Consider the following 21,674-nt stretch of genomic DNA (forward strand, 5'->3'; position numbering starts at 1 on the left):
TTTTTTTTCTTCTCTCCCTCTTCTCTCTCCCCTTTCCCAGTGCGGGTGGAGTGAAACGCATTTTCGGTTTCTCCAAGACACCCAGGTGGGTGTCCCCCGCACATGGCAACGACCAGTGATCCAACAGCACCCCATGCTGACTGGCACAAAGCACTGCAGGCTCTGCATTTCCAGTGATTCAACAGCGTCCCCTGTTGACTGTGGTTAGAATTGCACCAAAGGGTGCTAACTGAACTGTTTCCCTTTTTTGTTTGTTTATTTGTTTGTTTTGAAGGGGATTATTTGTGGGTATAGGAGTATTGTTTGGTTGTTTTACTTGTTTTCTTTCGTTCTTTCTGCCAATGCACATATATCTTTTAATAAAGGGCTGTTATTTTTCCTTTTTCCACACTTTTTTCCCCCTCAATTGGATCCTCCTAATTTTGGATTTACAATTGCTTAGAGGGAGGAGTTTGGGTCTTCCTCTTAACTCATCCTCAGCAAAACACCTGTGTCTCATTTAAACTGAGACACCATAACTTGGCAGGAAAAGAATAACTTCTCACAGGTGGCTGGGCAAAACACATACCAAAAGCAGCAGTGTCTAATTAGGCACAGATACAGATTGGGAACCAAAAAATTATTCACCAGGAAATCATTAGTAGAGATAAGGTAGAGAGCAGTTTTAATAGAAGGCCTTCAACCACGGGGGTATAGAGATGTGTGCACACCATGTCCAGGGGGTTTCACAATTTAAGGTATTACCCATCCAATCTCAGATCTATCCGCCCCTCAGTTCTGCCCAGTTCTGGAAATTTAGTTGGGGGCTCTGGGACCCCCTCTTCCTCATTTTCTTCTTCATCACAGCACATCCTGTCCTTGGAGCTCCTCCAAGGTTCTGGATTTTGAAGGATGCTTTGACTATTGGTGTATCTTGTTGTTCAAGCCAGGGTGCAAATGTTCTTAAACAGAAAGAAGGCCTACTTTGAGGGAAGTCTAAACAAACTAAAGGAATTTAGAAAGTTAGATATGAAATGGGGCAATAGGGTTGGGTAAATGTGTAAACTACTGTGCTAAAGTGTGAGCTAACTACAGCTACTTCTAAAATCTACAAAAAGTTAAAAATCAAAAAAATTCATAGGCATCAATACAACAGTAGATTGATTATTCATCATTTTAGTTGTAAGTCAAGTGCATAAGATAATACCACTCTGCAAACACACATATATAGAACCATAGAATAGTTTTGGTTAATTATTAAGAATTATAAAACAAATTAAGATAGAGAATATAACAACTTAAATCCTTTCATTTCACAGTCCTATACTTGTCTGGGAGCTAAGAGGTTAACTACTCAAACAGACTTAAGGGACATGCCTATCTACGTAATACTTTTAAATTACTCTTTATCTTGTTTATATCAGTTTCAGTTATCTGGTCTTGCTTTACATTAGAACACCAACTATTACTCAATAATGCACATATCCAGTTCTGTGCTGTTGATAGTCTAAAACTAATCAATTCTGTGTTATCATTTATGATAATAATTTGATTTTTTTCCTGTAGGGTTACCATACTATCTTATGTTTCTCGTAATGGCATTTTCTAATGCTGTTAACACATCTACAATAGGTCTTTCTAGTTCAGCAACCCCTTACCATGGAATAAAAGCTTTGCTATGGTAATCAGGTATTGCTTAGGTAAAACAGGAAGGTTTTCTGTACCTGCTTTCCATATTCTCTGGGAGTCTTTGGTTACTTCATACCTTTTCTAGAAGTCAATTTCTTCAGCAGGAACAGCCAAACATATCTTTTCATAAATGAGCAACACCAGGTCAGATTGTTGGACTACTTGTAAACCTGGTGGTTGTGAGATCCTGGATCTGAATCTCACTGAATTATTGATCACTGTGTGTCTGTGTGTATGTGGGGAAGGGCTGGGTGTTGCAGCGCGGGAGGCATGGACGCTCAATATGAGTATCAGCAAGCTTCGTTTATTTGATTATACATCACAGTATATATAGGATACATAATAAGATCATTAATATTCTGTAACTTAGCTCTACAATTGGTAGCAGCCTTAGAGGTTAGGAACGCCCTCAATTTCTGTTTGTGAAGATTCTCAGTTACTTCTTTTTCCCATGCTTTTGGTGACCACAAGATAACAGCAAGATCTTGTTATTGCATAATGGTTACTGCCAAGGCCAGCATGACCTTGCTTGCACACAGCTATACCAGCTGTGTTCTAACTTTGCCAAGTTCATGCTCGCTCAGCTCTTGTAGGTCTATGTAACCAATTCTCCACAGCTGGGCCTGCTGCCCATGCAGAGCACATGACAGAGCTGAAGGTCCTGCAGCCAGCTGTCAGTCAAGACAGACCTGCCCAGTAGCCTGCCCACACCACACCCCCTGGAGTCTGTGACTGGCTACAGCACAACTCACTCTGGCCTGGAAGGCCCTTCCCTCCTGCCTGGGAGGGAAAACTAAACTCTATAAATACACGAGACTGTATATGGTCTCCCTCTTCTCTCTCTCTCTTCCCTCTCCAGCTGGCACCATGTGAATCATCGAATCTTGTTGGTAACTATTCTCCTCTCCTTTCTCTCTCTCCATTTCTCTTCTCTCTTTCTTTACCCCCTCTAATCTGTTTTCTTCTGTTACTCTTTTCCTTCTCTTGTGGGTGACTTAAAACCAATGACCTGTGTTTTACTGAAACTGGTATATGGATTGTTTTAGTGGGTGTTTCCTGGGGAATGGGTTTTTGTGCTGAATGTTTTAGTGAAATACTTTTTTCTTGGTATTTTACTCCTGTAAAACTTTTTGCCAAAATATCTTATTTTTCTCACTAAATTAAAAAGAATTTCTCTTAGAGAAGAGTGTGTGACTCTTTCTCCAGATGCTAATTAGAAGTTATAACAAACCAAAAAGTTTTTAAAGTCTTAAATAAAAATGTAACCGCTCTGGGCAGTTTATAGCTTAATCCAGAGTGTAACAGTGGTTTGTAAGGTTGTCATGCTGCAGCTTTAGTTGCAACGTCCACTAGATCATTTCTTGTTTCTTTTGTCCTTTCACCAGTATCAGCTGGCTAATGAACGATAGCTAGTTTCTTTGGCAATTGTATCATAGAATCATAGAACGGTTTGTGTTTGAAGAGACCTCAAAAATCATCCATCTAGTTCCAACTCCCTCTACCATGGGCAGGGACACCTTTCACTAGATCAGGTTTCTCAGGGTCCCATCCAACCCAGCCTTGAACACTTCCAGGGATAGAGCATGTACAACCTCTCTGGGCAACCTCTTCCAGTGTCTCACCACCCTCATGGTAAAGAATTTCTTCCTAATATTTAAGCTTATATATCTAAGTACATGTTTTAACAGTTCAGTGCCTGAGCCCCAGGTGGATGCGGGGACCCCTTACACATGTGCCCGCCCCGCCCAGGGGTATGTCAGGACTGCTTCTGTTCTGGCATTGTTGCAGTGAGGGTGGGATGTGTTGGGCTTGGCTCGCCTGCCGGTTCTGCCCAGGAATGGTTTGTTTTGGAATTATAGCATCTTGGAAGGGTGTTTAGGGCAAGGGAATGTCCCTGGGTTAGAGTGTAGGAGGCTGTGGGGGAAAAGTAGGGAGAGAAGGGCTTGTCCAAATCATTTTAGTGGGGGAGCAGCCTGTATGCCCTTATGAGGTTGCGAGCTGTGCTGGCCGTGGTATATACCTCTGGTAGGGTCTCCCATGCCAGACAGGTCAAAACTGAAGGGTCAGATAAAATGTGTCCATGGCCAGGATGGGCTCACTAGCCTTCCAATGGTCATCCTAGGACAAGGACATCTCTAACTTCAAACCTGGGTAGATGGAACTCACTTAACTCTGTAAGGCCATCCATCCAAGAGAAGGATACTCTAATTAAACCTACATCCTGAGGACTTCCCTGTCACCGTCCAAACTTGCTAGGCCCTGGCAGATGAACCTTAGGAGTAAAGGGTGGGACCAGTTCTGCACATGCTGAACCTCACCTAAAAAATCCACTGCCCAGGCTCGAAGGATATATCTACATCCTGTAGCGACAGGCGAGGGACAAGGTGATAAGGTGCACTGGAAGCAGCAGACCCAACTCTGCATGCAGGTGGTTCAGGACATTGGTCACCTGAGACTGACTCCGGAGATGACAGTCTTGTTCGGTAACATCCTGAATGACCAAGCAGCCTTTTTCAAGAACATTGCTTGGTCCACACGGAGAGGGGCCTAGAAAAGGTGGCCTAACCAAAGCTCATCTCCACCCTTCACCCCGTTGGTTAACTGCGGCCAACGGGCATCTTCAAATGCGGTCAAATAAAGATAAAGAGACAAAGGCACACACCTGCCTTCAAAGGTGTATTCAAATTAACACTCGCATACTGGAATATCTGAACCATGCTTGATACTGCAGATAGTGGACGTCCTGAGCATCGTTCCGCTCTAATTGCCCACAAACTGTCAAGACTTAACATCAACATTGCTGCTCTCAGTGAAGTTCACCTCCATGAGGAAGGCAGCCTTAGAGAACATGGTGCCGGTTATATACTCTACTGGTCAGGTAAACCCAGAACTGAAAGTCATCTTTCTGGAGTTGGCTTCATGATTAAAAACTCTATTGCCTCTAAACTCGAAAATCTGCCAACTGGTCATTCTGATTGTATTATCGCCCTGCGCCTCCCACTACACAACAAGCAACATGCTGTTCTCTTTAGTATATATGCCCCAACCCTCCAAGCTGACCCTGCTGAAAAAGAAAAATTCTACACCGAGCTGCGCTGCCTTCCCCAAAAGGCTCCTGCAGAATATAAGATCATAATTCTTGGTGATTTCAATGCCAGAGTAGGAAAGAGCTCTGAAGCCTGGAAAGGAGTATTAGGCAAACAATAATAATGGCCAGTCTTCGCGAGCGAAGATCCGGGGAAGGTCTTTACACCTTCCAGCCTGCGCATTGGATTTTTTAGGTGAGACACAGTGTGCGCGGAACTGAGCCAACCCTTTAATCCTAAGGTTCATCTGCCGGGGCCAAGCGAGCTTGGACGGTGGCAGCGAGGTCCTTAGGACGTAGGTGGGTTGCCTTTAAGGGCTAACGAGCCCCACCTGCCCGGGAGTGGCCCTGACCGGGAATCGAACCCGGGTCTCCGCGGTGATAGCGCCGCGCCTTTACCACTAGACCACCAGGGGCTCCATTAGGCAAACATGGTGTTGGAAACTGCAACGATAATGGTCGCCTTCTGCTAGAGTTTTGTGCTGAGCAGCAGCTTACCATCACCAACACTATCTTTCAGCAGAAAGATAGTCTGAAGACAACCTGGATGCATCCTCGATCCAAGCATTGGCACCTCATTGACTATGTCTTGGTGCCACAGAGAAATGTTCGTGATGTTCGTCATACCCAAGTGATACCAAGTGCAGAATGCCAAACAGATCATCGCCTTGTGTGTTGTAAACTTAACTTCCACTTTAAGTTCAAACCTAAAAGGGGTGACATTCCAAGAAGGAGACTTCAAGTTAACAACCTTCAAACAACTACAGTGAGAGATAGCTTCCAGGTAAATCTTCAAGCTAGACTCGAAGTTCATCCCATACATCCCTCTCCCGAAGCACTTTGGCAACTTATTAAAAATAGCAACCTGCAGTCCTCTGAAGGATCCTTAGGGTTCTCTTCCAAGAAAAACAAGGAGTGGTTTGATGAAAACAATCATGAGATCCAGGAATTGTTGAGAAAGAAGAGAACTGCTCACCAAGCACACCTTGCTCAACCATCTTGCTATGTAAGAAAAGCAGCCTTTCATCTTGCATGTAACAAACTCCAACAGAAACTTCATGACATCCAGAACAAGTGGTGGATCAATCTAGCATAAAAGATTTAATTATACGCAGACTCGGGTAATTACAGAGTATTCTATGAGGCCTTGAAAACAGTATACGGACCTACACACTAGGTTCAAAGCCCTTTACTCAGTGCAGATGGTCAAATGCTTCTCAAAGATAAAACTTCCATTCTGAATTGATGGTCTGAACATTTTCAGACTCTTTTCAGTACCAACTGTGTAGTTCAAGGCTCAGCAATTCAGTACATTGCACAACAATTGGTAAAAAATGAAGTGGATATTGCCCCTACTATGGGGGCCATACAGCAGGTGAAAACTGGTGAGGCAGCGGGGTTGATGGAATTCCACCTGAAGTCTGGAAGCTCGTGAAATAAATTTCACAAGTTCGTGGTGCATTGTTGGGAACTAGGCGAATTACCATCAGATCTTTGTGATGCAGTCATCATCACTCTATATAAGAAGAAAGGAGATAAATCAGACTGTTCAAATTACTGGGGTGTTACTTTACTCTCCATTACTGGTAAAATCCTTGCAAGAATTCTTTTGAAAAGATTAATACCCGCCATAGCAGAAGTTCTTCTACCTTAAAGCCAATGTGGTTTCAGAGCTAATAGGAACACAGCAGACATGGTATTTGTTCTCAGACAACTGCAAGAGAAGTGTAGGGAACAGAATAAAGGACTCTATGTAACTTTTGTTGATTTCGCCAAAGCTTTTGATACTGTGAGCAGAAAAGGTCTGTGGCAGATTTTGGAATGATTAGGATGTCCCCTCAAGTTCCTCAAAATGATCATTTTGCTTCATGAGGATCAGCGCGACCAAGTCAGATATGGCGATGCACTTTCAGAACCCTTTCCAATAACCAATGGTTTGAAACAAGGCTGCATTCTTGCACCAACTTTATTCACAATCTTCTTTAGCATGATGCTCCAAAGGGCCACAGCAGACGTCGATGAAGATAATGGTATCTACATCCAATATCGTACCGATGGAAGCCTATTCAACCTAAGGTGACTGAAGGCCCATACTAAGACCTTAAATCATCTTGTCCGTGAGCTGCTTTTTGCTGACAATGCCGCCCTTGTCACCCACACAGAAGTAGCTCTGCAGCGTTTAACATCCTGCTTTGCAGAGGTTGCTGAGCTTTTTGGGCTGGAAGTCAGCTTGAAGAAGAAAGAAGTTTTCTATCAACCTGCACCTCAGGAAGTCTTCCATGATCCCCATATCATCATTGGTGAATCAGAGCTCAAGTCAGTCCAGCAGATTAATTATTTGGGAAGCATCATCTCCTCGGATGGTAAGATTGACAAAGACATAGACAACAGGTTAGCAAAGGCATATAGAGCTTTCAGTAAACTGCACAAAAGAGTTTGGTGTAATAAACACTTGAAGAAAAGTACTAAGATCAATGTTTACAGAGCCATTGTACTGTCTACTTTTTTATATGGGTCTGAATCATGGGTCATTTACCGCCACCACTTGCGACTCTTGGAATGCTTCCATCAGCACTGCCTCCATACAATCCTAAACATCCACTGGACCGACTATGTGACTAATGTGTCTGTTCTTGAACAGGCAGTGGTTACGAGTATTTAGGTCATGTTGCTGAGAACACAGCTGCGTTGGGAGGGGCACGTCTCCAGGATGCAGGACTACTGCCTTCCTAAGATTGTGCTCTATGGGGAACTTGCCACTGGCTGCCGCAAGAAAGGAACCCTGAAGAGGAGATACAAGGACTGCCTGAAACAATATCTCAACCTTGGCCATATTGATCATCATCATTGGTCTACTCTGGCTTCCAATCAGGAGACATGGAGACACACTATTTATAACACTACTGCTTTTGAGAACACACGCAGAATCATTCTTGAGGAGAAAAGACAATGCAGAAAGAACCATGTCTTGCCGATAACGCCTAAGGAGACTTTCCGCTGTGCCTTCTGCAACCGGACTTGTCTATCTCACATTGACCTTTTTAGCCATCAGGGCACTTGCAGCAAGTGTGGGTAGAGTCCTTCTCAAATCTTCATTCGCGAAGCCTAGCCATGATGATGACTTACTCCCACAAGAAGTTATAAACCCATGCTGCAGCCATAACTGTCCAGTTGCATGGAATGATCCAAATGCACTGTCATGGTTTTGCTTGTTCTGTGAAACTAAACAGGAATTTCCCCTTCCCCCTGCCCACTGTGTGAAAGGGATGTTGAACGGGCAGGTTGGCTGTGCCTTGAGCAATGGACTAACACAAAAGAAGTGACTGGCAGAACCACATTTCAAGTTGATGGCCCTCAAGTGTCTGTGGGGAGGGGTGAGGAGTTCTTTTTACTTTTTTTGTCCTCTCCTGGGAAATGACAAGGACTTGATTGTTGCCTGAGCTGGGACAAGGTCTGGGTGGCAGGAGCTCCGAGGTGGCTTTGTTCTCAGTCTGACTACCTCGCAGATTTTGGGTTTTGTTTTTGGTGTTTTTTTTTTTCTTTCCTGGCCCCGGTTGTTTTTCTACCCAACCTGGAACCTGCTTGGATTTTCATTGTAGAGGAACTATTTGGAAAGGAGGTCACCTTCTTCCTCTCTTCTGTTCCTGTGTGTTTTTGGCAGCGGTTCTCATGCACATCCCCTTTCCCAGTGAGAGAGAGGGAAGACCTCCATTATCAACTTCTCCAGCAAACCTGGAGGCCCTGCACCTGGCTAGCACCTGGGATCCAGCAGTGCCCCCTGCTGGCCAGCATAGGACATTACAACCTCTGCATCTCCAGTGATCCAACAGCACCCCCTGCTGACTGTGGTTAGAATTGCACCAAAGGGCACAATGAACTGTTTACCTTTTTTTGTTTTGTTATGTTTTGTTTGTTTTGAAGGGGATTATTTTTGGGTATGGGATTACTGTTTGGTTAGTTTATTTATGTTTTTTCATTGTTCTGCTAATACACATATATCTTTTAATAAAGGGCTGCTATTTTTTCCTTTTTCCACACTTTCTCCATTGGAGCTTCTAATTTTGGATTTACAGTTGCTTAGAGGGAGGAGTTTGGGTCTTCCTCATAACTCATCCCCAGCAAAACACTTGTGTCTCATTAAACTGAGACATAAACACTGAGAATCAGTATAAATATTTACGGTCTTTTCTTTAGATGGCTGGTAAACCTTTGTTAATGCAACTAATTCTACTGCTTGTACACTCAGCTTCAAACTGTGTGGTGAAGCAACCACTACTATATTCACAGCAATTATTGAATAACCTGTAACCTAGTTACTGTTCAGATAATATGAAAACCTGTCTACACCTAGTTCAGGATCAGGATCTGGAAATGGCATGTATTAAATATGTTTTATTTTTTTCATCTTCACAGCTTGTTACTACACATTTATGTTGTGGAGTTTGTTCCTCAGGTAGAGTAGCAGGGTTCAACATATTATATTGCTTAATTGTTTTCCCCTGTTGTAGAGAATAAGCTCATAGTGATGTATTTGCTGTGATAACATTGCCTGGGTAATGTGCTAGGGCAGCAGCATTTCAATTTCATGTGGTACTTGTACCATCAGAGGGTGTCTAAGCACTATGTTTTCACTCTGTTCAACTAGGAGTGTTCCAGCAGTTGTCATAAGGGATGCAAGCAATGGAGTTGCTGGACCTTCATGTACAAAGTAAATGGCTTATCATAACCTGACAATCTGAAGTGCTGAGGACTGAACAACAAACCCTGAGCCAAAGATGAACCTTCCAACCTAATGTTATATTTAGCCATGTATCTGCTTATTAGCCAAAACTATGTATAATCATTATTAAAATATGTAGTATGATAAGACTATATCTGTGTAAACATGAAGGCTTGTTAAGTAATATATATTTGTATCTGCTTATTAGTGAACATTTGTATCTGTTCATTAATGAAATATGAATGTATTTATCTTTCTGTATTTAGAGACTGGTCAAGGCCATGGAAGTAGATGTCTAGCCTTTTTTGGTGGTAAATTGTCAAAACTGACTCCTTTGATTTTTTTCCCCTGAGCTCTGCCTAGGCTTTGGGTGAGACTCAAGGAGAGAAAGAAACCAGATATTTTTCTGCACCAGTTTTTATGTAAGTTTGTTTGTTTAACAATATAAATGCTAGACCCTTTCACAGCAAAGATGGAGACCTCAAGTACTAGTGGACACACTGCATAGGATTTCCCAGTTATCAAGAGTAGTTCTCCAACCCTTCTCTGCAACCAGGGTTCCCCAGCTGATGCAGGTCTGGATGATGATGATGGCAATGTATCAGAGTAATTTGTGATGTATCTTTCTTAATCACTATAAACACTCTTTTTAGTAATAATTACGTACATTGCTGAGCTTATCCTTTTGTAATTCTTTACTTCTTTTGTGGGAGCCCCTGGTGGTCTAGTGGTTAAGGGCGTGGCGCTGTCACCACTGAGGCCCGAGTTCGATTCCCGGTCAGGGACACTCCCCGAGCAGATGGAGCTCGTTAGCCCTGTAAAGGCAATCCATCTACGTCCTGAGGACCTCACTGCCACCGTCCAAGCTCGCTTGGCCCCGGCAGATGAACCTTAGGATTAAAGTGTGGGCTCAGTTCCGCGCACACTGTGTCTCACCTAAGAAATCCAATGCGCAGGCTGGAAGGTGTAAAGACCTTCCCCGGATCTTCGCTCGCGAAGACTGGCCATTATCATTATTATTACTTCTTTTCTAATTTTTTGCTAGTTTGCACTGTAGTAAAATTACACACTTGTTCTTTAAAAGTTAGTGTCTGTGTTTCTTGTGTTAACCCTCATTCCCCGGCAAAACACAATCCCAGAGCAGGTGCAGTCATAAATGCTTGCTCCAAAAACTCAAATGCCTTTACCTTGTCTGTTGTCCAGTGAAAGGGTTTTTCATCATCTTGAACAGTAATTTATATCAGTGGTTTTGCCATTTCCTCAAGAGCAGTTATCCCGGGTTGGCAGAATCCTACAGCTCTTAAAAGTACTTTCATTTGCTCTTATTCATTGGTTGATGAAGATTTTGAATGACTATAATACAGTCCTCAGATTAACACCACTCCCCTTGTTGGAGAATGTAATCCAGATATTTTACACTTCCCTTAAAAAAACTATAATTTATGTGGAGAAGACTGATGGTCCTTCTCAGCTAAGGAAAATATTAAGATATGGTTGGGGGGAATGGAAAATGGTTGGTCATCATCCTCTTTACAACTTATAAAATCATAGAGGTGTTAAGGTTGGAAAAAACCTCTAAGACCATTGAGTCCAACTGTTAACCTTACATTCCTGGGTCCACCCCTAAGCTATGTCCCTAAGCACCACATGTACACATTTTTTTAACACTTCCAGGGATGGTGATTCCACCACTTCCCTAGGCAACCCATTCCAATGTTTGACCACCATTTCCTAATTTTCCCTAATATCCAATTGAAACCTCCACTGAAAACTTGCAGAGGTTACACTTGATCCCTTCCACCAGATCGTCGTTAAACATATTAAATAGACCTGGCCCCAACACTGAGCCCTCGGGGACACCACTGGTGACTGGCTGCCAACTGGATGTAACTCCATTCACCATCAATCTCTCATCATGACTTTCCAGTCAGTTTTTAACCCAGCAAAGAGTACACAAGTCTTGTAAAGAAGGACAAGGATAGGTCCTACTCCCCACCTTTGTGGACCAGTATTTCAACTATTAATAGTAAGTGTTCTTTTGCTCAAGACTGAGGATATAGAGGGTACACACCATGAGGTACCCTGTGGTTTTACCAGCAGGACAACAAAGAGGACACGAGGAAGTAGGATGGAAAATCTACCTTGATCCTAGAGGCACAGATATGTGAATTGCAAGGAAAAACAATCACAAATGGTTTTTTTCCAGTAAAGTTGCTGCTCCAGTCTTCAGGGGATGGTTTCCCAAGCAGAATAGAAGGGTTGAGTCTTCTGCTTGTTCATTCTTGTTCTTCTTGATCTTCTTGTTTTTCTTCTCCTTGTTCTTGTTCTTCTTGTTCGTCTTCTTGTTATTCTTCTCGTTCGTCTTCTTGTTATTCTTCTCGTTCGTCTTCTTCTTTTGTTCCTGTTCTAGTTTTTGTTCTTCTTATTCTTGTTCTTCTTCCTCTTGTTAGTCTTGTTCTTCTTCTTGTTCTTGTTCTTCTTCTTCTTGTTCTTGTTTTTGTTCATGTTCCTGTTCTTCTTCTTGTTCCTTTTCTTCTTCTTGTTCATCTTCTTCTTCTTCCTCTTCTTCTTGATCTTCTTGGGTTTTTTCCTGTTCTTGTTCTTCTTGTTCTTCTTGTTCTTCTTGATCTTCTTCTTGTTCATTTTGTTCTTTTTTTGTTGTTCTTCTTCTTGTTCTTGTGCTTCTTCTTCTTCCTCTTCTTCTTGTTCTTCTTCTTTTTCTTCTTATTCTTCTTGTTCTTTTTCTTCTTATTATTCATTTTGGTCTTCTTGTTATTTTGTTTTCTTCTTGTTCTTCTTGTTCTTTTTGTTCTTCTTCTTCTTGTCTTTCTTCTTCTTCTTCTTCTTCCTGTTCTTCTTTTTCTTCTTCTTCTTCTTCTTCCTGTTCTTCTTTTTCTTCTTCTTCTTTTTCTTTTTCTTCTTGCTGTTTTTCTTTTTGTTCTTCTTGTTCTTGTACTTCTTCATGATGTTCTCGTTCTTGTTTTTATTCATTGTCTTGATCTTCTTGTTCTGCTTGATCTTGTTCTTCTTGTTCTTCTACTTGATCTTCTTGTTCTCTTTCTTGTTCTTGTTTTCTTGATTTTCTTCTTCTTCTTGGTCTTCTTGTGTTTTTTCTTGTCCCTGTTCTTCTTCCTCTTCTTCTTCTTGTTCTTCTTTTTGTTTTTCTTCTTGTTCTTCTTTTTGTTCTTAATTTTCTTCTTCTTGATCTTCTTGTGTTTTTTCCTGTTCTTGTTCTTCTTCTTCTTTTTTTCCCTCTTATCCTTCTTGTTCTTGATCTTCTTCTTTTTGTTCTTGTTCTTCTACTTCTTGTTCTTGTGCTTCTTCTTCTTGTTCCTCTTCTTCTTCTTGTTTTACTTTTTCTTCTTGTTCTTTTACTTCTTCTTGTTCTTATTCTATTTTTTCTTTTTGTTCTTTTTCTTCTTGTTGTCCTTCTTCTTCTTGTTCTTTCTTGTTCTCATTCTTCTTGTCTTTCTTCTTTTTATTCTTTTTCTTGTTCTTTTTCTTCATCTTCCTGATCTACTTCTTGTTCTTCTTGTTGTTGTTCTTGTTTTTGTTCTTCTTCTTGTTATTTTTTTCTTCTTCTTTTCTTCTTGTTCCTGTTTTTCTTCTTGGTCTTCTTTTTCTTCGCCTTCTTGATCTTCTTCTTCTTGTTTTTCTTTATGTTCTTCTTCTTGACCTTCTTGTTCTCTTTCTTGTTTTTGTTCTTGTCTTGATTTTCTTCTTCTTGATCTTCTTGGTTTCTTTCTTGTTCTTGTTTTTCTTGTTCTTCTTGTTCCTGTTTTTCTTGTTCTTCTTGACCTTCTTGTTCTTGTTCTTCTTGTCTTGATTTTCTTCTTCTTCTTGATCTTCTTGGTTTTTTTTTTTCCTTGTTCTTGTTTGTCTTGTATTTCTTGTTCCTGTTCTTGTTCTTTTTCTTCTTCTCGTTCTTCTTCTTCTTCTTGTTCTTTTTCTTCTTCTTGTGCTTTTTCTTGTTGTTGTTCTTCTTCTTCTTCTTGATCTTCTTAGGTTTTTTCCTTTTCTTGTTCTTCTTCTTTCTCTTCTTGGTGTTCTTCTTCTTTTTGTTTTGTTCTTTTTGGTTTTGTTCTTCTTCTTTTTCTTGTGCTTCTTCTTCTTGCTCCTCTTCTTCTTGTTCTTCTTCTTGTTCTTCTTCTTGTTATTTTTCTTTTTCTTATTATTCTTTTTTGTTTTATTCTTTCCTTTTTTCCTTCATGTTCTTTTTCTTCTATTGTTCTTCTTCCTCTTCTTCCTTTTCTTTTTGTTCTTCTTGTTCTTTTTATTCTAATTTTTCTTGTCTTTCTTTTTCTTCTTCCTGTTGTTCTTTTTATTCATGTTCTTTTTCTTGTTCTTTTTCGTCTTCTTCTTTTTTTTTTCTTCTTGTTCTTCTTTTTCTTGATGTTTGTCTTGTTACTTTTGTCCTTCTTCTTGTCCTTCTTGTTCATGTTATTCTTCTTATTTTTATTTTTTCTTCTCCTTTTCTTCTTGTTTTTTTTCTTCTTTTTATTCTTCTTTTTCTTCTTTTTTATTTGTCTTCTTGATCTTCTTGTTCTTCTTATTCTTCTTGTTGTAGTTCTTCTTGTTCTTGTTATTTATTCTTCTCTAACTTCTTTAACTTTTTCTTCTTGTTGTTGTTCTTGTTATTTTTTCTTCTTTTCTTGCTGTTGTTCTTCTTGCTCTTCTTTTTCTTGATCTACTTGATCTTCTTGTTCTTCATCTTGTTCCTTTTGGGTTTTTTCTGTCTCACTTTAAAATGAGACACGGGTGTTTTGTTGAGGATGAGTTATGAGGAAGACCCAAACTTCTCCCTCTAAGCAATTGTAAATCAGAAATTAAGAGACTCTGATCGAGGAGAAAAAAAAAATTGTGGAAAAAGGGAAAATAACAGCCCTTTATTTAAAGATATATGTGTATTGGTAGAAACAATGGAAGAAAACAAGTAAAACAACCAAACAATACTCCTATACCAACAAATAATCCCCTTCAAAACAAACCAATGAACAAGCAAAGAAAAAAAGTAAACAGTTCAGTTTGTGTCCTTTGGTGCTATTCTAACCACAGTCAACGGGGGCATTGTTGGATCACCAGAGATGCAGAGCTTGTAGTGTCCTGTGCCAGTCACCAGGGGGCGCTGTTGAATCACTGGAAATGCAGAGCCTGCAGTTCTTTATGCTGGTCAGCAGGGGGCGCTGTTGAATCACTGGTGGGTGATTCTCTCTGGGGTGTGTTGGAGAAACCGAAAATGGGTTCCCCCCCTCCCCCAACACTGGGAAAGGGGAGAGAGAGGAGGGAAAGGAACAACCGAAAAAAGTCCTCCCCAATTGGAAAAAACTCACTCTTTCTGCTGGTCGAATCATGCAGTCTAGTTTTCCTTTGATGTGCACAAGATCCGCTGCTAAGGAAGAAACAAAGGGGAACGGGGAAGGGGAAAAAGAACCTCCCGAAACAGTTCCTCCCTGTCAAAAATCCAAGCAGAATCCACAGTTGGCAACCAGGCTGAGAACAAAAGCCCGCAGAGTTTCCACTCTGATCTTGATGAGATTCGGAGGGCCATTAACTAAAAGGCAGCTTCTTCTGTGCTCCTTAACTGCCCATTTAACATCCCTCCACAAAGGGGGCAGAGGGAACGGAAAAAATTCCTACTTAGTTTCTAAGAACCAGCAAAACCATGACATTTTCCTTTTTCTTCTTCTTCTTTTTCTTTCACTTTTTCTTGTTCTTCTTGATCTTTTTCTTCTTTTTCTTCTTGTTCCTCTTCTTCTTGTTCTTCTTCTTTTTCTTGTTTGTCTTGTTCTTGTTTTTTTTCTTCTTGTGCTTCTTATTTTTCCTCTTCTTCTTGTTCTTCTTCGTGTTCTTCTTGTTCCTCTTATACTTCTTGTTCTTCTTCTCCTTTTTCTTGTTCTCCTTCTTTCTCTTCTTCCTCTTCTTCTTGGTCTTCTTCTTGTGCTTCTTGTTCTTATTGTTTTTTGTTTTGTTCTTCTTCTTTGTCTTCTTGTCCTTCTTGTTTATCTTCTTTATGTTTTTGTTTTTCTCCTTGTTCCTCCTCTTGATCTTCTTGTTCTTCTACTTCTTGTTCTTCTTCTTGTTATTCTTTCTTCTTTTCTTCTTTTTCTTGTTCTTCTTTTTCTTCATCCTCCTGATGTTCTTGTTATTTTTTCTTATTATTTTTGTTCTTTTTGTGCTTTTTCTTTTCTTCTTCTTCTTCTTGATCTTCTTCTTTATGTTTTTCTTGTACTTTTTCTTCTTGTTCATCTTCCTAGTCTTCTTCTTGTTCTTCATCTTCTTCTTCTTCTTGTTCTTCCTCTTGCTCTGCTTTTTCTGGTTCTTCTTGTTCTTCTTCTTGAGTTTCTTGTTTTTTTTCTTGTTCTTGTTTGTCTTGTTCTTCTTGTTCCTGTTTTTTTTTCTTCTTCTTGTTCTTCTTGTTCTTCTTGTTGTTCTGCATCTTCTTCTTCTTGATCTTCTTGAGTTTTTTCCTTCTCTTGTTCTTCCTCTTCTTCTTGATCTTCTTGTTCCTTTTGTTTTGTTCTTGTTCTTTTTGTTTTTGTTCTTGTTCTTCTTCTTGTTCTTGTGCTTCTTCTGACTCATCTTCTTGTTCTTCTTGTTTTTCTTCTTGTTGTTCTTGTTCTTTTCCTTCTTCTTGTTCTTTTTCGTTTTGTTCTTATTGTTGTCCTTTTTTTCTTCTTGTTTATTTTCTCCTATTGTTCTTCTTCTTCCTATTCTTATTATTCTTTTTGTTCTTTTTATTCCTCCTTTTCTTGTCTTTCTTCTTTTTCTTCTTCGTGTTCTTATTCTTGTTCTTCTTTTCCTTCTTCTTGTTCTTCTTTTTTTTGATGTTCATCTCCTTGTTTTTGTTCTTCTTCTTGTCCTTCTTGCTCCTCTTCTTCTTCTTCTTTTTATGTTTTCATCTTCTTTTCTTCTTTTTCTTCTTGTTCTTCTTTCTTTATCTTCTTGATCTTCTTGTTCTTCTTCTTGTTCTTCTTGTTCTTCTTTAACTTGTTCTTGTTGTTCTTGGTTTTTTTTCTTCTTCTCTTCTTCTTATTTTTGTTCTTCTTTCTGGTTTCTTTTTCCTTTTTCTTCTTCTTTCACTTCTTGTTCTTGATCTTCCTTTTTGTGTTCTTGTACTTCTTCCTCTTCTTGTTTTTCTTCTTCTTGTTCTTCTTCCTCTTCTTCTTGCTTTTCTTCTTCTTCATGTTCTTTTTCCTGTTGATTTTCTTGTTGGTCTGCTTCTTTTTCTTCGTCATCTTGTCCTTCTTGTTTATCTTCTCCTTTTTCTTCTTTTTCTTCTTTTTTTTCTTTTTCTTTATCTTTTTTTTCTTTTTCTTTTTCTTTTTCTTTTTCTTTTTCTTTTTTCTTTTCTTTTTCTTTTTCTTTTTTCTTTTTTTCTTTTTCTTTTTCTTTTTCTTTCCTTTTTCTTCGTGTTCTTATTCGTATTAAACTTTTTCTTGTTCCTTTTCTTTTTGTTGTTCTTGTTGTTCTTTTGATTTTCTTGTTCCTAATCTTCTTCTTGTCCTTGTTCTTATTTTTCTTCTTGTTCTTCTTTTTCTTTTCCTCCTTGTTCTTGTTCTTCTTCTTGTTTTTCTTTTTCTTTGTGTTCTTCTTCTTTTTCTTCTTCTTGTTCTTTTTCTCCATCTTCTTGTCCTTCTTGTTTATCTTCCTATTGTTGTTCTAGTTGTTGTTCTTTTTCTTGATTTTTTTCTTTTTCTTCTATTTCTTCTTCTTCTCTTTCATGTTCTTTTTCTATTTCTTCATCTTGTTTTCTTCCTTTTCTTGTTCTTTTTCTTCTTTTTCTTCTATTTCTTCTTCTTGTTCTTTTTCTTGTGCCTGTTCTTCTTGTTCTTCTTGATCTTGTTCTTTTTTGTTTTATTTCTTCTTTTTGTTCTTGTTCATGTTCTTCTACTTGTTCATCTTCTTCTTCATCATCTTTTTCTTCTTGTCCTTCTTTGTCTTGTTCTTCTTGTTCTTGTTTTCTTCTTCTTCTTCCTGTTCTTCTTCTTTGTGTTTTTCTTTTTTTTGTTCTTCGTGTTTTTCTTCTTCTTCTTCCTCCTTTTCTTTTTATTGTATTTGTTATTGTTCTTCTTGTTTGCCTTGTTCATGTTCTTATACTTTTTTTCTACTTCTTGTTTCTTGGTTTTCTTTTTCTACTTCTTCTTCTTCTTCTTGTTATTTTGTTCTTCTTTTTCTTCTTATTCTTCTTCTTGTTCCTTTTCTGCTTTATCTTCTTTTTCTTCTTGTTGGTCGTGTTGTTCTTCTTGTTGTACTTGTTCTTGTTCTTATTATTATTGTCCCTATTGTTGTTCTTCGTCTTGTTCTTGGTCTTCTTCTTGTTATTCTTGTTCTTGTTCTTCTTTTTCTTCGTCTTCTGGTTCTTCTTCTTCTTTCTGTTCTTGTTCTTTTTGTTCTTGTTCTACTTTATGGTCATGTTCTTATTCTTTTAGTCTAGTTCTTCTTCTCATTTCTTCTTGCTGTTCTTCTTTTAATTCTTGTTCTTCTTGTTCTTTTTCTTCTTTTTGTTTTTCTTCTTCTTGTTCTTGTTCATCTTCTTCTTATTATTTTCTTCCTTTTGTTCTTGTACTTTTACTTGTTCTTCTTCTTGTTCTTTTTCTTGTTTGTCTTGTTTCTTCCTTTTTTTCTTCTCCTTCTTCTTGTTCTTTGTATTGTTCTTTGCCTTTTTCTTGTTCTTTTTGTTATTGTTCTTGTTCTTCTTATTATTATTGTTCCTATTCTTGTTGTTCTTGTCCTTCTTTTTCTTCTTCTCCTTGTTCTTCTTCTTATTATTATTATTATTGTTGTTCTTTTTCTGCTTGTTCTTCTTGTTGGTCTTGTTCTTCTTCTTTTTCTTCTTGTTCTTCTTGTTCTTCTTGTTATTGTTCTTATTCTTTTTGTTCTTGTTGTTCGTTTCCTTGTTCTTCTTGTTCTTTTTACTATTATTGTTCTTTTTTTTTGTTGGTCTTGTTGTTCCTTTTCTTCTTTTTCTTCTTGTTCTTCCTCTTCTTGTTGTTTTTCTTGGTCTTGTTCTTCTTTTTGTTCTTATTTTTTCCTTCTACTTTTTATACTTATTGTTTTTCTTCTTCTTGTTCTTCTTGTTTTTCTTGTTCTTCTTCTTGTTTTTCTTGTTGTTCCTCTAGTTCTTCTTCTTGTCCTTCTTCTTCTTGTTCTTCCTCTTCTTCTTCTTCTTCTTGTTTCTTCTTGTTCTTCTGCTTTTACTTTTTGTTCCTATTCTTGTCCTTCTTCTTGTTCTTCTTTTACTTCCTGTTCTTGTTCTTTTTCTTGTTCTTCTTAATCCTCTTCTTCTTGTTGTTCTTATGGTTCTTATTCTTGTTCTTCTTGTTTCTTTTTCTTTTTTCTTGTTCTTTTTTTACTTGTTGTTCTTGTTCTTTTTGTTTTTCTTGTTCTTTATCTTGTTCTTCTTCGTGTTCTTTTCCTTGTTCTTTTTTTTCTTCTTGCTCTTCTTCATGTTTTTCTTCTTCATCTTGTGGTTCTTGTTCTTTTTGTTCTTGTTCCTATTTTTGTTCCTTTTCTTCTTGTTCATCTTATTTTTTTTTATATTCTTGTTCTTGTTGTTCTTCTTGTTCTTCTTTTTCTCGTTTTTCTTCCTCTTCTTGATTTTCTTGTTCTCCTTGTTCTTCTTCTTGTACTTCTTCTGCTTTTTTCTTGTTCTTCTTCTTCTTGTACTTCTATTTGTTCTTCTTCTTGTTTTTCTTGTTTTTGTTCTTCTTGTTCTTCCACTTTTAGTTCTTCTTTTTCTTCTTTTTTTCTTATTCTTGTTTTTCTTCTTCATGTTCTTTTTCTTCTTCTTGTTCTTCTTACTCTTTTTCTTCTTTTTGTTATTCTTCTCGTTTCTTCTTCTTTTTGTTGTTTTTCTTTTTTTTGTTGTTTCTTGTTCTTTTTCTTTTTCTTCTTGTTCTTTTTCTTTTTCTTCTTGTTCTTTTTCTTCTTTTCCTTTTTTTTCTTGTTCTTTTTCTTCTTTCTTTTTATTCCTGTTCTTCTTCTTCTTTTTCTTCTTATTCTTTTTTTTCTGTTTTTCCTCTTGCTCTGTTTTTTGTTCCATTCCTTCTTCAACTTATTCTTCTTCTTCTTTTTGTTCTTCTTTTTGTTCTTTTTTTTTGTTCTTCTTGTTGTTTTTCTTTTTCTTCTTGTTCTTTTTTTTCCTTGTTTTTCTTTTTGTTGTTCTTCTTCCTCTTCTTCTTTATCTTCTTGATCTTCTTTTTGTTCTTTATTTTCTTCTTTTTCTTCATGTTCTTGTTCTTGTTGTTGTTGCTGTTTTTCTTCTTGTTGTTCTTTCTCTTCTTGTTCTTTGTTCTTATTTTTCTTCTTGTTCTTATTCTTGTTATTCTTCTTTTTCTTCTTCTTATTGTTCTTGTTCTTTTTTTTCTACTTTTACTTCTATTTCTTCTTCTTCTTCTTCTGGTTTTTCCCTTACTAATCAATGACATGGACCTTTAGCTTGCCTTATCCTTTTTTTTTTCCACTAGTGGGGCAATGACTGTGGTTGTTGTGGTTTGAGTCCCTGTCTCAACCATAGTGTCTTCCATTGGAGTTTTGGTGCCTGCCTCCACTACAGTCTTCTGAGAGCACTGAACTGTTGCTCGATAGGCACAGGCAAGGCCCCAGTACAGGGCAAGAAGCTTCTGGTTATGATTGTGGTAGGCAAGGTCCCTTTCCATCAGGTGACACATCTGTTTGCTAGGGTTGAATACCTGTGAAGTCCTAGGTAATGGGAGGTGTTAACGTCCCTAGGAACCTGCCCAAATTCTTCCACACACCCTTGTAACGGTGAGTTCTAAAGGATGCCGAGACTGAAAACCAAGACACTGCTGAGAGTTCAACAATAAACTAAATATTTATTACAAAAAGCAGACAAGTAAACAGGAACCTGAGAGACAAGAAAGGAGTGAACTAAGCCCTCAGTGAAACCACTACTCATGCAGGTGTGTTTTACAAGGTTGTCTTACCGACCCTAGGATAACCAGAATTTCCCATAGCAGAGGCTGCATCCTCGAAGGGTCAGCAGGCTCACAAGATAGCGGTTGTCCCTGCAAAAGGCAACGTAGCCCTTCATGTGAAGTTTGAGAGCCCCGAGCACGAGCCACCTGCATTTTTTATCCAATTAGCCAGTGACGTCTACCTGGGTTGGTGTGGTCAGCACCACCCAGACAGAGGTTCTCAGTCCGTCCCCCTGGTTATATAAGTGTACCCTTCCAGCACATGCATGAATCCCCTAACGCATGCGCTGTTTAACTCAAGGGGTCTTATCTATTTGGGTCTCGGGGCTTTACTTCATCTTCTCCTCTTCAGTTTCTCCTTCAAATGTCCTCTACAGACAATCAGCCAATTACAGAACACCAATAAAACAGTTTATACAAGAAACTGTCTCTCCAAGGACAAGGTTCCTGTTTATCTGTGAACTTGGCAGGCAAAGAACAAAACTTTCGCAGGTGGTTGGGCCAAACACAGACCAGAAAATATCAACAATCTCTAATACAACCCTTCCACCCAGGAACTGGGCGCCTCAGGGCACATCCCAATATATCATCACGTAAAGTTTGTTTTCTTTTACACCACGATAACACCAGATGGCACAAACTCCATAGTGTGTCAATACTATTAGTTAATATTTTTAACAGCATTAAACATCTTACATAACGATGAGAAAAGACCATGGAAGACTTCATTATAAAGTCATTCATATCAATCTTGGGCAGGGATGAGAGGGTGTATTCCTCCATCGTCCCCAGAAGATGGCTCCCCCAGCATAACAAGGCCATCACAGTAAGGGCAAAGCACAGGGCCATTGTTTGTATTTATATGTTCCCAAACTCAGCAAGAAAAAGAGATAAGCAGTGCAACTGGCAAACTGCATTTCCTATGCAGGAGCTTGCTACCTGATATCTATTACAATACCATGAAATATATATATATGTAGATATATACATAACTGCCTTTATCTTGCCCCACATTCAGGCTCCAAAAAGGCTGTAGTGGGTTGACCTTGGTTGGACACCAGGTGTTACCTGGAACGGCCCCTCTAGTGATGTTTTTGGTAGTTTTGGCTTCCTCCCTCTGCATACATCCTGGAGGTCCCTTCCAGAGGATTGTCCACATCATCATTCCTTCTGTTCTGCCTGGGAGTTTGCCCATGGGAGACTGGAGCTACATCCATCTTTGATGAATTTCCTTTAGCTCCTGTACCCATGCTGCTAGAGCAGA

At 38.8% G+C, this 21,674-nt stretch overlaps 2 protein-coding genes and 1 pseudogene across 2 annotated transcripts; all 3 read right to left on the reverse strand.

Moving 5' to 3' along the window:
• Positions 1-12,077: 12,077 nt before the first annotated feature.
• On the reverse strand, positions 12,078-14,824 carry LOC126643968 (uncharacterized; annotated as a pseudogene).
• Positions 14,825-16,200: 1,376 nt separating this feature from the next.
• Positions 16,201-17,006, reverse strand: LOC126643969 (uncharacterized; the record flags this gene model as incomplete). Its single annotated transcript, XM_050322761.1, is given in 3 exon segments — positions 16,201-16,405; positions 16,461-16,882; positions 16,965-17,006. Coding segments are annotated over 3 exon segments (669 nt in total), but the record flags the coding sequence as incomplete, so codon positions are not given.
• A 746-nt stretch (positions 17,007-17,752) lies between these two features.
• LOC126643967 (uncharacterized) lies at positions 17,753-21,193 on the reverse strand. Its single transcript, XM_050322760.1, is given in 3 exon segments — positions 17,753-17,868; positions 17,946-18,321; positions 21,107-21,193. Coding segments are annotated over 3 exon segments (579 nt in total).
• Between the last annotated feature and the right edge of the window lie 481 nt (positions 21,194-21,674).

This window comes from Myiozetetes cayanensis, unplaced genomic scaffold (assembly GCF_022539395.1).
Source record: "Myiozetetes cayanensis isolate MyiCay16 unplaced genomic scaffold, myiCay2020 scf289, whole genome shotgun sequence".
NCBI classification, from domain to species: Eukaryota; Metazoa; Chordata; class Aves; order Passeriformes; family Tyrannidae; genus Myiozetetes; species Myiozetetes cayanensis.